This window comes from Tetranychus urticae, chromosome 3 (assembly GCF_039701765.1).
Source record: "Tetranychus urticae isolate SD_2017Ah chromosome 3, NJAU_TeUrti_SD_1.0, whole genome shotgun sequence".
Taxonomy (NCBI): Eukaryota; Metazoa; Arthropoda; class Arachnida; order Trombidiformes; family Tetranychidae; genus Tetranychus; species Tetranychus urticae.
Window position 1 is genome coordinate 14,542,276 of NC_142960.1, and position 14,335 is coordinate 14,556,610.

A 14,335-nucleotide genomic window follows, 5' to 3' on the forward strand; every position below is an offset into this window, starting at 1 on the left:
ATCCATGTTGATGTTTTCACACTGTCTCAGCTTATTATTGTTGGTATTATTTTATTATTATTATTATTATCACCCATTTTAAGTGCCTCAGTAAAACCAATTGAACAGTGTAGTTTGGTATAACTTTGAATATTATCATCAGTGTGCTGGTCTTGTTCAATATCAACTTGTTCATCTAAGGCCACTTCTGGTCACACTTTTCCTGTCAATCCAAATGTTTACCATGCAAAAATATTTTCACTCTCAGCCACTTATTCTGACCTCATTTCATCTCTCATCATCTCTCATCATAATCCTCCTCATCATCACCTTTTATTCCCATCTTTAGGATTGGTTACTATGAATGGGTAACAATTGAACGGCACTTCTTCACTTCTGTTAAAATGCTACTTCAAGTTCACTTGAACAACACTAATCGTCCTCAACTAATCCATATATAACTTGCTTCCTTTTCCATTCCTCATCATCTTCATCTTCATTCTTATCATCTTCCTCTCTTCAAACTCTGTATAAATATAAATAGTTAAATCATCTTTAACTAACCATTGAATCATCAATGAGGCCAACAATTTGTTTAACTTTCCAGCCTTTTCTCAAAGACGACAACCTTTTGTTTTTCATGTCCAACATAACCATAACAATTTGTCAACCAATTGCTTCAGTAGGCCTTTAATCACAATTAGAAACCTTTAAATTAACTTTCTACATTTTCTTACCAATCATTTCAAGTCTTGTTTAAGCCCTAAAATGCTCTGATTCAACCTTTAATTGTTTACCCTTTTTTTATATTCTGTGAGACAATTTTCTGGTTCATTTCTGGTCCATTAGACATCATAACCTATTGAAGCACATTCATCATTATCATTTACTGTTTGGATTAACATTTGTTGAATAAAGGTTGAAAGTGAAAGTTTACTGGGTAACTTTAAAAGGGTAAATGTTGGGTCAATAAAAGGGGTCAATTGGTGATGGTAACAAAAGGATGGTCAACATTTACATTGGACCTTTGGTCAACTGTCGCCTGATATCACAACGAGTAAATTTGAAACAAAAATGGTCAACATTAAAAGTGAATTGGACCGATATTTGCCATCCAAGACTCATCTCAATCATTGAAAATTGTCAATATATCCATTTTAGGTTTCACACTGACCGAGTTTTCCTCAATAAATCCAATTCTCACGATCGACTAATTCATTTAATCAGCAATTTATCTTTCTTTTCCTCCAAATAGTTAGTCAATTTGACTCTTTCAATACTTTAACGGTTTTACCAGAGAGAGATTTTAGGTAAAATTAGGTAAACAGTGGTTTACTGGTTTTCATAACTGGACATCTTGCTCCATTTATTGTGTCTAGCAAATAGCTTTTGATATTTCAAGTCTATTTTTAGCCAGAAAATGATATTTTTATGAATTATCAATGATACGAAAAGAACCTTTGGCGTTTTGTTTGGCATTTTTGGCCTCATTATCATACCTTGTATTCAAAGCTGAGATTTCTCTTGTTGTCTTACAGAAGATGATTGTGATAATGGGAAAATCAATTAAGGTGCGATAATTTGGGTGAGAAAGTGACTTTTCTGATTGCGCCTTGAGCTATTCCCAATCTTATTCAGTTACACGGTGATAGAGCTTAAGAGAGGAAACAAAATAATATTAGTTGAGCTTATTATTTTCCCTATGGAATCAGTTGATCCCAACATTAAACACAATTGTAACTCATTTTATTAGCTATTTACATGTGAATAAGTCAGCATCCCTGGAGAGCCAAAGCATCACTTGCCATCATCATCAGCTTCACATCAGTCTCTTTGACCTGTAACATCTCGTTTCTCTTCTTCCTCTTTTCATCCTTTTTTTCATTTGCTTATCCACTGATGTATTTCAATTTACGGTACCAACAAAAAAATCTATAGGAATGGACGTAAAAAGGCCAACAAAAGATTGATTAGTTTTGATCATTGATTAACATTATTTGTTGGCCAATTTGTTTAACTCTTCATTTTATCACATGGTAAGGACTTGAAGGTAAGCCAGCACTTTGTATTCCTCCTAATGATAGGGAAATGAGGATGAAAGTGAAGACAAAGCAAGGTTAGAGTTTTAGGACAAATACAAAATGTATGAAATTCATTCAGGTTTCACGAATAAACTCTTTATCGTAACAACAATAATGGCTGAATGAACATTATTAAATTTGAAAGTTTAAAGAAAGGAAAATGGAAATTACTTCAACTTTTTTCTCAGTAATTGTTGACCAAATGGTTAAATTTCCAGAATCGACTGAAGGCACATTGATTCATATCTGTACAAGATGCGAATCATACTAAATTTGATTTATGAAATGATGTTGAAACACAATGTCGATGTGAAGCTCATATGAAAAGTCGGATGTTCAAGCAATAATATTATTCGTGGTACCAGGAGTACCATCAACTTAACCATACATTCAGTAAAACTATCGATGATTTCAAGAAATTTTAATGTAGCTCGACCCATTCTGAGAATCCTCTGGTAAGACAAAGCTTTCTGTGGATACACTGGTGGATGTTAATAAAGTATAAATACTTCCATAAAGGATGAAATCCATACAATTAGTCGACAATAAAGAACGAAGATGGATCCAAGACTTTCGGTAAATCTTAATGATAAGATCTTTCTTGGCGTTGATAATGGTCAATATGAATATCGAAAATAAAGGCTATTCATTCTTGACTAATGGGTAATTCAGTTTCACTTCATTTTTTATCCGGATCATCAGTTCCAACCATTTTTTTACCATGAAAGTAGCTTTTAAGAGTCACTTAAATATTGAAACACTTGAAAAGTAAAAAATTGATTAATGTTGATTTTCCGCTCTTGCACCATCTATGGGTGAAAATAATAATTGATAATATGTTTGTTTACTTAAATGTTGTATATTTACGATAATAATAAACATTTATCATCACTCACCATTCACGTTGTTAGATTCATCAAGAGTGTCGCATGATTTTTCTTAATATTTGAATTTTAAAAAGATAAATTCAAGTTGACTCGACTAAATATTAATCAGCTAAAATTATCCTCTTTAAAAAGGTAAGATGAAGTAAATAAACATTGTGAGAATGAAACTCAAAAAGATAGTTGATCATTAAAACTGACATTGAAAGGCTAAGATTTCAAGAGGATGTCAAGTTTCGAGCAATTCAATGAATACAAAAAATAAATTAATCTCAGCTTTTAATTTTCAAATTTTCAAATAAAGTAAAAATTTTATTCATTCCTAATCCTTGTGTCGCCCTCTTTTATCGTGTAAATAGGTGTTGACTAAAAAACCGTAATCGTAAAAATCTGACTTTCGAGACAAGAGTTGGGACTTAGTAAGCTTGTAAGGGTATAGAAACCGAACTCATTATTGTAGTTTTAATGAAATTTTTCCGATCGACAGTTTTCGAGAAAATTGAATCCAAAGTTGAAACTTCGATTGCCTTTTGTTCAACTATGGAACCAGATTTTTTCATCAAACTCTTTTTCCTTGTGTGAGTTTAGCCAACCAGAAAATGCTCTTTCGGTGAATAAAATTGTCTGTTTCAACAAGAGAGAGATCGCTTCTGTTTTCGGTTGAACCTGGCGCATATGCTAGTGTGCGATATTGATATCGTACCCAAAGAGTAGAGGAGAAGAGGGTTCTCTCATTCATCAATTTTTGGATATTTTTATTGAAAAATTAGATTAAAATCAAATTGAGAGAGACTGATGTGAGCGCCTCTAGCCAAAGCTCACCAACCTCTGGAGAGCTGTCGCTTCTTTACTCTTTGTACCCAAGTACGTGAAGACTGGTTGATTATTTTAATGATTACCTGCATCTTATTACCTTTATGATAGTGTTATTTGCGGCCCATATCAAACCATCTGTGATTAAAACATTCAAAACATGAAGGAAAATATCTTAACAGTGATAATTTGTTGGAAAATTATTTTGGAATCCAATATCTCGTAACAAACGAACTCATCATTAACCACATTTTCAATCAATATAATTGGTTAATACTTTCTCTGTTGTTATCTTAAAAGTTGTTATCTTTGATCTCACCAATCATCTTTAACAGATCTTCATTTAAAGAAGAGAAAGAGAGAGAAAGAGAAATCGAAAGAGAGGGAAAGTGACTCGTGAAGCTATTGATTAAAGAGAAAGAAAAATGACTCCAGTTTTTGTTTTGCCAGTAACGATGAAATTGTTTAAGTGAACAGTTAGCATATTTTTGCTGTTAAGCAATTAAGATTTGGATTCAATTGTGTATAACAGTTACAATAACTAATCAACCCTTAATGTATTTTTGTGACCATAACTCAAGATGGCTTGAACATCAAACGATTACGAGTTGAAACTATCTTCTGTTAACTTTTACTGTTTACTTTTTGTGCAACACATTTTTACTCTTAACTAAAACTATATTAATTTAAACTCATCCGCTTAATATTTTTATAATAACAACTAAACTTCCGTTTCCGTGGTTTCTATTGGATTTTATTTTCAAGTCAAATTACAATCATCAGAATGGCATCATCCGTTTGGGAAAATTTACTTGTTGTTTTCTTGGGCTCCATTCCCTTCCTTATCATGGTCAAATGGTCATGGTTTGGTGTTTTCTGTATCAAAGTGCTTGCTGTAATAATTGATTTTTTGGTCTTGACTCCTCAAATAATCTATCAACAGCCATGGGCTACCTGGTTGGCCACTCGAAGGATAAGAGCTGTTCGAGAAGATGAAAATGATCCTGAATCACCGTTTGTAAGGATTGGCGATCCTCTTGAGTTTGACAGACAAGTCCTGGAGAGTCCTACCATTGCTCATTGGTTTGACACAATGACTGCCAAATTTGGCGATTCCAATTGTATGGGTTCCCGTCCAGTGCTATCCGAGTGTGAAGAAAAACAAGCAAATGGAAAAATCCTGAAGAAATATCTTCTCGCTGATGATTACTTTTTTATCTCTTATAAACAAGTTAAAGATAAAGTCAAACAAATAGGCGATGGATTATCGTTGAACGGAGTCAAGGCGGGTGATAAAGTAGTCCTTTTCTCTGAAACCCGAGAAGAATGGCTTTTATCTGCGTTTGCTATCTGGAAACTTGGTGCCATTACTGTTACAATGTATGCAAATCTTGGTCTTGATGGGATACTTGCTATTCTGGAGCAAACACAAGCAACTCACATTGTTACCTCAGCTGATAGTCTGGATAAACTGGCAAAAATAGCTGATAAACTCAATTATTTAACCACAATCATTTGTGCCAAAGGAGCAAACGGGAAAGAACCGACGCCATTGCCTTCTCTTTCTAAATTTAAAATGATTCCTTTCAATCAACTTGTAAACAAATATGATGCACCTGAAACTCGGCAAACTTTACCATCACCTCATGATATTGCATGTATCATGTACACTTCTGGATCAACTGGAATTCCAAAGGGGGTTCAAATTTCACATGCAAACTTCATGTCAGCAATGCAAGCTTTATTAACCTCAGCAGTTGGAAGCTACAAACATAGTCAGCATGAAGCCTATTTGGCCTATTTACCATTGGCTCATATTTTTGAGATGGGTGCTGAAGTATTGATGTTTTCCATGGGAATCCCGATATGTTATTCTTCTCCAATGACCATGTTAGATAGTTCAACGGCTATTAAAAAAGGTTGTAAAGGTGATATCAGTGTTATCAAGCCTACCATCATGCCTGCAGTGCCATTGATTTTAGACAGAATCAAGAAAACAATTGAAGATAAATTGTCAACTTCTGAATTTTTCAAATATCTCTTTGAATTTGCCATTGAATATAAAAAATTTTGGGTTCTATTTGGGTTTGAGACACCTTTCATGGATTACCTTGCATTTTCAAAGGTCCGTCAACCATTAGGTGGTAATTTAAAGTTAATATTTGTTGGTGGAGCTCCTTTATCCGTTGAAACTCAGCAATTTATTTCACTCACACTTGGTGTCAAACTACTGCAAGGTTATGCTGCCACCGAAGGTACTGCGTGTGCTGCATTGATGGACATGGAAGATCGTTCCCTTGGTCGCTGTGGAGCTCCTCTTTTTGGTGCTAAACTTAAACTCATCGATTGGCCAGAAGGTAGGTTTTCATTTGAAATCAATTTGATTGGAAATGCCATGAATCTATCAAGTATAGTTTATTAACCTCGTGATACTTTGGTATCAATTCGAGATCAAGGTTAATATTGCATGTATATCAGTTAACTAGGTAATGATGATCATAGATCAAGTCTTCCTTATCTATTTGAATGTTAATCCAACAACAACCTCTCAACCAGATTGCTCTTGATTTGGTTTGCCACATTTTTACCCGTTAAGATGTTGCCTTATTGTAGATGATCTATGATACCTGTAACACTCAAAAGATGTTTTATTATAGTTAAATCTAATCAATCGGATTAAAAAGTTGTCTGAGGCTCAATCGAACTTTGAAACTATTAATATTTAGAATAGATTAGAAAAGATTATTTCTAGAAAAATTGATTTTCCGAAAGCTTCTAATGTCAGTGAAAGTACATTAAGTAACCATGTATTTATTTGTCCTTAGTTTTTCTTTTATGCAGATTGAGATAAAAAATTGACATTGTTTGATCTAGATCATGTTTATTCATCAACAATTTTGTTTGCTTCAACAGATAATTATATCATTAGTTTTCCTGAAACTGGCATGAAATTTTCAGTTAAAATTTGGAGCCTTTGTTGAAGCTCTTGTCAGGGGTTGATGCCTTAAGCATCTCTCTATTTCCAAGCATTTAGATTGAATTTAAAGTATAACAAGATGAATTTATTTTGTATGTATTGTGTCCTTAATTTAGCTATTAATGTGTAACAATTAATGGTGATTGGGAGGATAGGAAATTGACAGTTAGTTTGATCTGGATCATATTTATTCAGCAAACAATTTTGTTTGTATTAGCAGATATAATTATATCACCAGACATCTACAAGGTGGCGAGAAAGTTTATGCTGAATGGGGCAACTAAAAGGGGAATAAATATGCGCATAGAAAGAGCGGTTAAAGATTAAATGGGCGTTGCTTAAGCACATAAACTTTCTCGCCACCCCGTACAAGGCCCAACATTTCAGTAAACTTCATTTATTGTTAAACGATTAGCTAATCTATTTTCACATCGAAGCTGAATGATAGCAAGCCTTGAATGAGGATTGATAGAGAGTGAAACAATATTTATTTCGTAGTCAATTTAAAAGATAATTGTGATTAGTTGCCAGAATCAATGAATATTAAGATCAATCTTTGTTTCTGTTGCACCGTTTTCAATGATAATGATTCAAATTATTGTTTGAACATTGAACACTTATATTCATGGAGATTGTTCAACAACAAAAAGGTTACTCTTTTGTTCTCATTAAGCCTTGATTAATATTAATTGTTCAATATCCAAAGTAAATTAGTGTCAGTTGGATCGTATTAAATTTCATTGAATCACATTGATTTCACCTTTTTGTAAGTTGATATAAAAACGATCCAATGAACACTCAACAGAAGACAAAATAATTGATATTTCCAAATTAATCTTGATTAATTGTATTTTATTTTCAATCACTATTTAGGCGGTTACTCAAATCACGATCAACCCAATCCTAGAGGTGAATTGGTAATTGGTGGACCTGCAATTACAATGGGTTATTATATGAATGAAGAGGAAACGGCCAAAGTATACTGGGTTGATGAGGACGGGACACGTTGGTGGAGATCAGGAGATATTGGTGAAGTATTTGAAGACGGAACAATCAAAATTATTGATCGTAAAAAAGATTTAATCAAACTCCAACATGGAGAATACATTTCACTTGGAAAGGTTTGTTTATTGTTTATTTTCAGTCTCGACTTGATTTTAATGGACATTTTTTTCTCTATTTTTTCAGGTTGAAGCCGTTCTCAAGAATTGTAACTTTGTTGATAATATTTGTGTTTACGGAGACTCATTTCACAGTTATTTAATTGCATTTATCTTACCTGAACGTAATAGTCTGAAAAGATTGGCTGAAAGTTTGGGTAAACAAGATGTGCCATTCAATGAGCTCTGTAATGATCAGCAAATTGTTAACTCTGTTCTGGAAACGTTAAGAGAGTTTGGTGAAAGTGCAAATCTATTGCGATTTGAAATACCAAATAAAATCAAATTATGTTCAGAGGAATGGACTCCTGATAATGGTTTGGCGACAGCTGCCCTTAAAATACGAAGACTTGAAATTCAAAAATTTTATAAACAATCAATTGAATCCCTTTATGCAAAGTAGATTTTTTGAAAATGTTATTTTTTATCAATTTGATTGTTAATATACCAAAAATATACTTTTTACAATTATATTTTAAAGAAGTCTAAATATTGATGAATAATTTAGACTCATAGTTAGATTCATCCAAATATTTTTCATTATTTCAATTATTTTTACCACTTGCATGCAATACAAAATCAACTTACTTGTTATCAATTTGCTTTCAATTACTTCAAGTGCATTCTCAGTGTATACAATTTTCATGTTACAATAGATCGTAAAATAAATTATAAATAATCAACAAGTAAATTTAGTCAAGTATAATGATAAGTATCCGACTTTGAACGATATCCGATTAAATATTCTTGAGATGTGTTCATGTTGCATCGAGACTTGTTAAGGTAACATTCATTTTGTCATCCACAAAGTGTACAAATATTCACAGAACTGATTATTCACTGGACGAGTTGTTGGCAGCCTTTCGAACTACTAAGTGAGTATTTTCCGTCATATAACATGATTTCATCCTCATAATCTAATTATTTTCTCCTTCTGTAGGCAAGATCCTGTTCGGTTGCTGGTCTCCAATCTGCTTAATGCCGGAGCCAATGTTTTTATACAAAACGTACATGGTGATACTCCTCAAGAGATGACTAGACGTTTGAATGTTACTTGGTTAGCTAAGAGAATTGAAGAGTCTGCAGAAGAAAAGAAACTGCCTTCCAAACCCTAGTAAAAGTATGGATACTTTGATAATCCAATATTGATATTACCCGATACCAAAAAACGCACGATTTTGTGAAATTTTCAGGCAAAGGATCGCGGAATCGAGAAAAGTTGAGCTGCCAGTTGTTTCTAGAGACTCTTAAAGTTACTCACTACACAGACCGATGCTTTAACAGAACTCATTAAATACTTGATATCTTCAGGACTGATTTTCGTTCTCGAGAAACACTATCTTGAACCATCTTTTCTAGGTCCACTTCGACAACTGGATCAATACAAGATTTTTTGTTTTAGGTAGTGAGAATCATTCACCAAAAAGTTACAAAAGTGAATTTTACTTTAAAAAATCAAACTCGTTCTTTGTGAAATAAAAATACCATAAGACTGTGCTAGCTTATACTGAATCAGTTTCAACCCAACTCTTCAAGAACATGTTCAAATATGAATTATGTAAAAGTAGCTTTAGGAATCGGATGAGACTCTACTCTACTTTCAATAATTATACAAGACTATTCAAGCAAATTAGTTAAAATTTATACGCAAACAACTTCAAAATTAGACTAGTTATCGTCTCAGGAATCGAGTATCCACATTTCGCGGTTCAAGTGCCAGATGAATACAAAAGTTTTGTCTAAAACCTTTTCAAAGCATGTTTTCGAAGCATTCAAATACCATATCTTTGGTTTTGTGCTTCAATTGACCACCACTTTCCAATTTTGGAACCGATCTCTGGCTATAATGATTATGTGTAGTGTCAATTTAAATATAAATTAAAATCATTCTAATTGTGTCACCTAAAATTTTGTTAAAAATATATTTAATTTCAATATACTCGACTTGAGTTTATTTCATCCATATCCATTTCAACAATCAAGTATAAATGATTAAATTATTTAATTGATAAATTCATTTTTCATTGTGATAAATTGTGCTTTTTCATTTCGATTGCTTGAACAATGATTTAAAACAAAACAAAAAGCACAAAAGTTACAACTCTTTCAACGGCTTAACTCAATCGTGACAAGATATCAGTTAATATGACTAGATAAGGTAAAAATGAAATTATTTTCATTTCATTCTTGCCTCCCAATTCCAACAGTTCAGCATTCGCATACATCGAAAAAGTTATCATAGGAAGCAACCTTCCTCGTTAAACTATGAAAATAATTTTGCCATTAATTGTAAATCTTGTGATAATTAGTCCATTTTATCTAGTTGAAGCTGACAAAAATAAATGTACCGATGAATGTTTAACCAAAACCTATTGCCTCTCAAACGATGGTTCAACTCAATGCTCTAAAAATAATCTGGTAACAGCTCAATTTGGGGTTCTCAAGAAATCCAGTTCAACTGAAATGCTGCATTTAACCCTAACAGGGTACAACATTGAAGCGACCAAGGATCACACAGTGCGGTTGAGTTTCCGTAAAAACTCGGCCAAAACCACTTTCACCTGTTACAAGTCTCCACTCGGTGCAACCAAAGCTTCAGTATTTCAAGGGTCAACCGAGTACGGCTCGGGTTCATCATATTATCAGCAAGATTTGCTCACTTGCAGTTGGATATTCTCGCGATCCGATCCCATCTGGCCAGCCTATTACAACAACCCAGTTGACCTGATAAGTGACAAGTCATTTGCATTGCAACTCGACTATGATACACTCAATGGGACTGTTGCCCAAGACACGAGTGAACTGCCCATTTATCGGATGAAATTCCTGAAATGCTGTAACCATGTTTATGGAACAGACAATTACCTTTTGATCATCAACCAAACAGACCAGACTGACTTTTATGCTCAAGTAATGGATGTTAAACCCTCCATAATGACCATTGCATTGACAAATGTGGATAAAACAGTGTTGGCATTCAAGTGTTACTTTAAAATTCCATTGATTCAGGGTTACATTCAAAATGGAACCAAATCAACAACAATTAATGACCAACTTTTCGATACTTACATTTACAACAGTCGGTGTTCCTGGTCAATTCACTCATATTTAAATGCTTCCTCAACCCATTCAAGCCTTGACATTTCCAAAGGAACTTTTAATCTACAGATTAATTCAGATGACCATCTAGTCTATTCAGAGGAAAACATCTCACTGAGAAGTTCATCTCCATCCCTTTCAAGTGTATCAATGAACCTTATCATTCTAATAATAATTAAACTGTTATCAATTTGAATTCAATGTAACTCTATCATTTTAATATTATTAATAAACCTTTTCCATGAAATCCTTTTTGAAATGAAATCTTTTGCATTTTTACAACTTGCTCATAACGCTTCTTTTTGAACAATTGAATAAAGCTTCAGATACTATCTCAATGTGCGTCAACTCATGTTTGAATGAATAAATCTCATGACAATAGTTGGTAAAATAATCACGAAATTAAATCATTTCTACATTGAAACGTTGCTCTGTAATCAAATTGCTCTTCAACGAGTTAAATGGACAAGTTGAAGCAAATTTACCTTTTCATTGTAATAATTTCAATTCCAACCAGTCAATCCTCAACCAACTGTAATGACAATTGTTTAACCACAACTTATTACCTATCCACTGATGGGACAAACGAGTGTCCCTCACAGGAACAATGTGCGGCTCGAGTTTCATTCAAGCCTAGCCAGGTCAATGGTGAAAATTACTTGACAATAGACCTTGTTGGTTACAAAGTGAACATGGAAAGCGTTTCACTTTTACTGACTGCCGATGGAATTGAAAATGTTTATTCTTGTAAAATGATCTCAATCCTTGGTGATACTGATGCTTCCGTTACTATTGAAGGTAAGGCTTTTCGGAATGGTTCATCTTTGTATCTTGATGGCAACTTGCTCTGCTCTTGGACAATGTCTATTAAAGATCAAATCTGGCCTCATTTTAAGGGCCAACCAACTGACTTGATAAGTGATGACAAATTTTCAATTTTGCTCGAACGGAATGACATAAGCTTGACCGTCTCACCTCTTACAGATCAACTAACCATTTCTAGGATGAAATTTTTGAAATGTTGCCATCGGGTTTATGGCAATGATCAGTATCAACTTGTTGTTGTTCCCACTCGCCATTCAACTACACTTCAAATTCAGTCTATCAGGTTGAAACCAATTGTTTTTACTCTGAATTTGGTCTCACCTAATGGTGAATTAATTTTTGACTGTTTTCCTCAATCTAATTTAATACTGGCTTATGCTAAAATTGATAGAGTATTGTATTCAATGGCGGATCAACTTTTGTCGCAACGAGTCAATCCTCCATTCATCTGTTCATGGAGTCTACCTTTAACATTTAAAGGTTCCACTGGATTAAATTATCAGGTAACTGAACAAGTTTATGGAGCAAAAATTTACGCCGACAGTCAAATTGTCTATTCTACAGATTATATTCAACTCACAAGCTTTTCTTTTCAATCCATTTCACCGAGTTCAACCTTGATTTTTGTAACACTTTTCATTGTAAATAATATTATTTAATACAAGAAAATCACTTGCATCATGTTTTATTCACAATCAAAGTCACATGAAATCATGTGTAACCGAAACACACCTCAAGTAGATTACGAGTAAGTTTGTCATTCCATTTTACATTAATTTAATTTCGTTCTTTCCCAAAATTCCAAGTTGAACAATTCAATGTTTGGCCAAACAAGACAAAATTAACACAACTGTCGGATTTATACACAAATTGACGAAAATCGACACAAATGTGGTAAACGGGTAAAAACTAATTTCTTTACAATTTAGACTCTTTTGGTTTGTAGGGACATGAAAACTAAGTTTAGTTGTGCGATTTAAAGATTTCTCTGATCAACAGTTCTCGAGAAAATGAGTTTCGAAGTTGTAACTTGGAAAGCTTTTTGTACAATTATGGAAGCAGATTTTTTCATGAAACTCATAGCACTGATGCATCTTCTAATGATCAACCTGGAAATATATTCATTTTGAAAATAGAACTTTTCTTTTTCTGTAAAATAGATTGGTTCGGTTTTCAGTTAAACCGACTTTTTTCTATGATCGTAAGAGTTAGTTAGAATATATTTATTTTGAGCAATAAAATTTTTGATTTCCATTGCAACAGATTAGTTCGATTTCCAATTAAACCGGCCTTTTTCTAAGACCGTAAGAATTAGTGAGCTGAAACTTATTGTTAGTCCCTAAAAACTTGTTGCCTCACATCATGGAGTGAATAATTTTTTCAATAGACCAACAGTTCTCTTGATATTCACCATTAGATCCAAAACTTTGAGCTTCGATATTTCGAGACTGGGACCACACACAATCACCATTCTTGCACCAATTCATCTCTTTAATAGTTAATAATGCAATGCAATTCAATTACTCTCCATTAGTGGACTCGCAAGATGGTGTTTGGGCTGTAATGGTACTAGTAACAACTTATTTAACAAAACAAACTCATACAAACCCATATCTTGGTGAATAAAGCAATTTTCTGGTTAAACTTGCAAATGAAATGCAAAGAGTGATGCTAAAAGCACGAACATTTCAGTTGAGATTTGAGACTTAGAGGCATTTGCAGGGACAGGGAGACTGAGTCCATTGGTACAAATAAATAATGGATCCGATGGACAGCTTTCGAGAAAATCCAAGTCAAAGTTGAAACTTCGAACGTCTTCCGTTCCGCTATGGAAGCAAATTTTTTCATGAAACTCTATTTAACTGATTTAAATTTTGATGATGAACCAGAAAATTGATTTATTTAGAGCAATAAAATTTTCGATTTCCTTTAAAACATGTAAGTTCGATTTTCATTTAAACCGAACGCATCCATTGACCGATAGATTTAGAGATCTGAAACTTATGATTTGTCTATGAAAATTGTTTGTGCATATCATGCATTGAATACTTTTTTCAATAGATCAGCAGCTCTCTTATTTTGGCCATTTACCATAAAGCTTTGAATCTCGATATTTCGAGAATGGTATCATCTACAGTCATCACATTTTGAACAATCTAATTCTTTATCAATTAATAACTCAATTCAGTTTTAAAACTTTTCATTGCCGCATTTCGGCCATGATTTTTGGGTTGTAAATGATCGAGGAACAGCTTATTTAACAAAACAATATCATCTCAACCTATTTCTTGGTAAATGCACCATTTTTCTGGTTAAACTTGCAAATGCTATGCAAAGAGTACTGCCAAATGCTCGAGCATTTGAGTAAAAAGTTGAGACTTACTGCGTTTGTAGAGACATGAAAACTGTATCCATTGGTACTATTGAATAATTGATCCGATGGACAGTTTTGGAGAAAATCGAAGTCAAAGTTGAAACTTCGAACGCCTTTTGTACATTTATGGAACAAGATTTTTC

General features: G+C 33.4%; 1 protein-coding gene and 1 long non-coding RNA gene across 4 annotated transcripts; one reads left to right on the top strand and one right to left on the bottom strand.

The window, feature by feature from the left end:
* Positions 1-892: 892 nt before the first annotated feature.
* LOC107363964 (uncharacterized) lies at positions 893-3,113 on the bottom strand. Of its 3 annotated transcripts, XR_016199586.1 has the most exons (5): positions 2,957-3,113; positions 2,232-2,869; positions 1,741-2,053; positions 1,479-1,633; positions 893-1,382 (listed from the first exon to the last, which is right to left on the bottom strand). It is a non-coding gene; the product is annotated as an uncharacterized LOC107363964 (long non-coding RNA). The 3 variants fall into 3 exon arrangements; XR_016199585.1 differs by having other exon boundaries at positions 893-1,633; XR_001569025.3 differs by having other exon boundaries at positions 893-1,633; positions 2,232-2,820; positions 2,957-3,107.
* Positions 3,114-4,214: 1,101 nt separating this feature from the next.
* On the top strand, positions 4,215-8,585 carry LOC107364227 (long-chain-fatty-acid--CoA ligase 4). The gene is made up of 3 exons (XM_015931557.3): positions 4,215-6,114; positions 7,608-7,855; positions 7,923-8,585. The coding sequence occupies exons 1-3, from the start codon at positions 4,542-4,544 to the stop codon at positions 8,295-8,297; spliced, it is 2,196 nt and encodes a 731-aa protein (XP_015787043.1). The 5' UTR covers positions 4,215-4,541; the 3' UTR covers positions 8,298-8,585.
* Positions 8,586-14,335: the final 5,750 nt, after the last annotated feature.

Excerpts from the sequence above, each read along its gene's own strand:
- LOC107364227 (XM_015931557.3), top strand. The coding sequence starts at position 4,542 with ATGGCATCATCCGTTTGGGAAAATTTACTTGTTGTTTTCTTGGGCTCC. Across the intron at positions 6,115-7,607 it reads ACTCATCGATTGGCCAGAAG|GCGGTTACTCAAATCACGAT; the intron begins GTAGGTTTTCAT and ends ATCACTATTTAG. Across the intron at positions 7,856-7,922 it reads AATACATTTCACTTGGAAAG|GTTGAAGCCGTTCTCAAGAA; the intron begins GTTTGTTTATTG and ends CTATTTTTTCAG.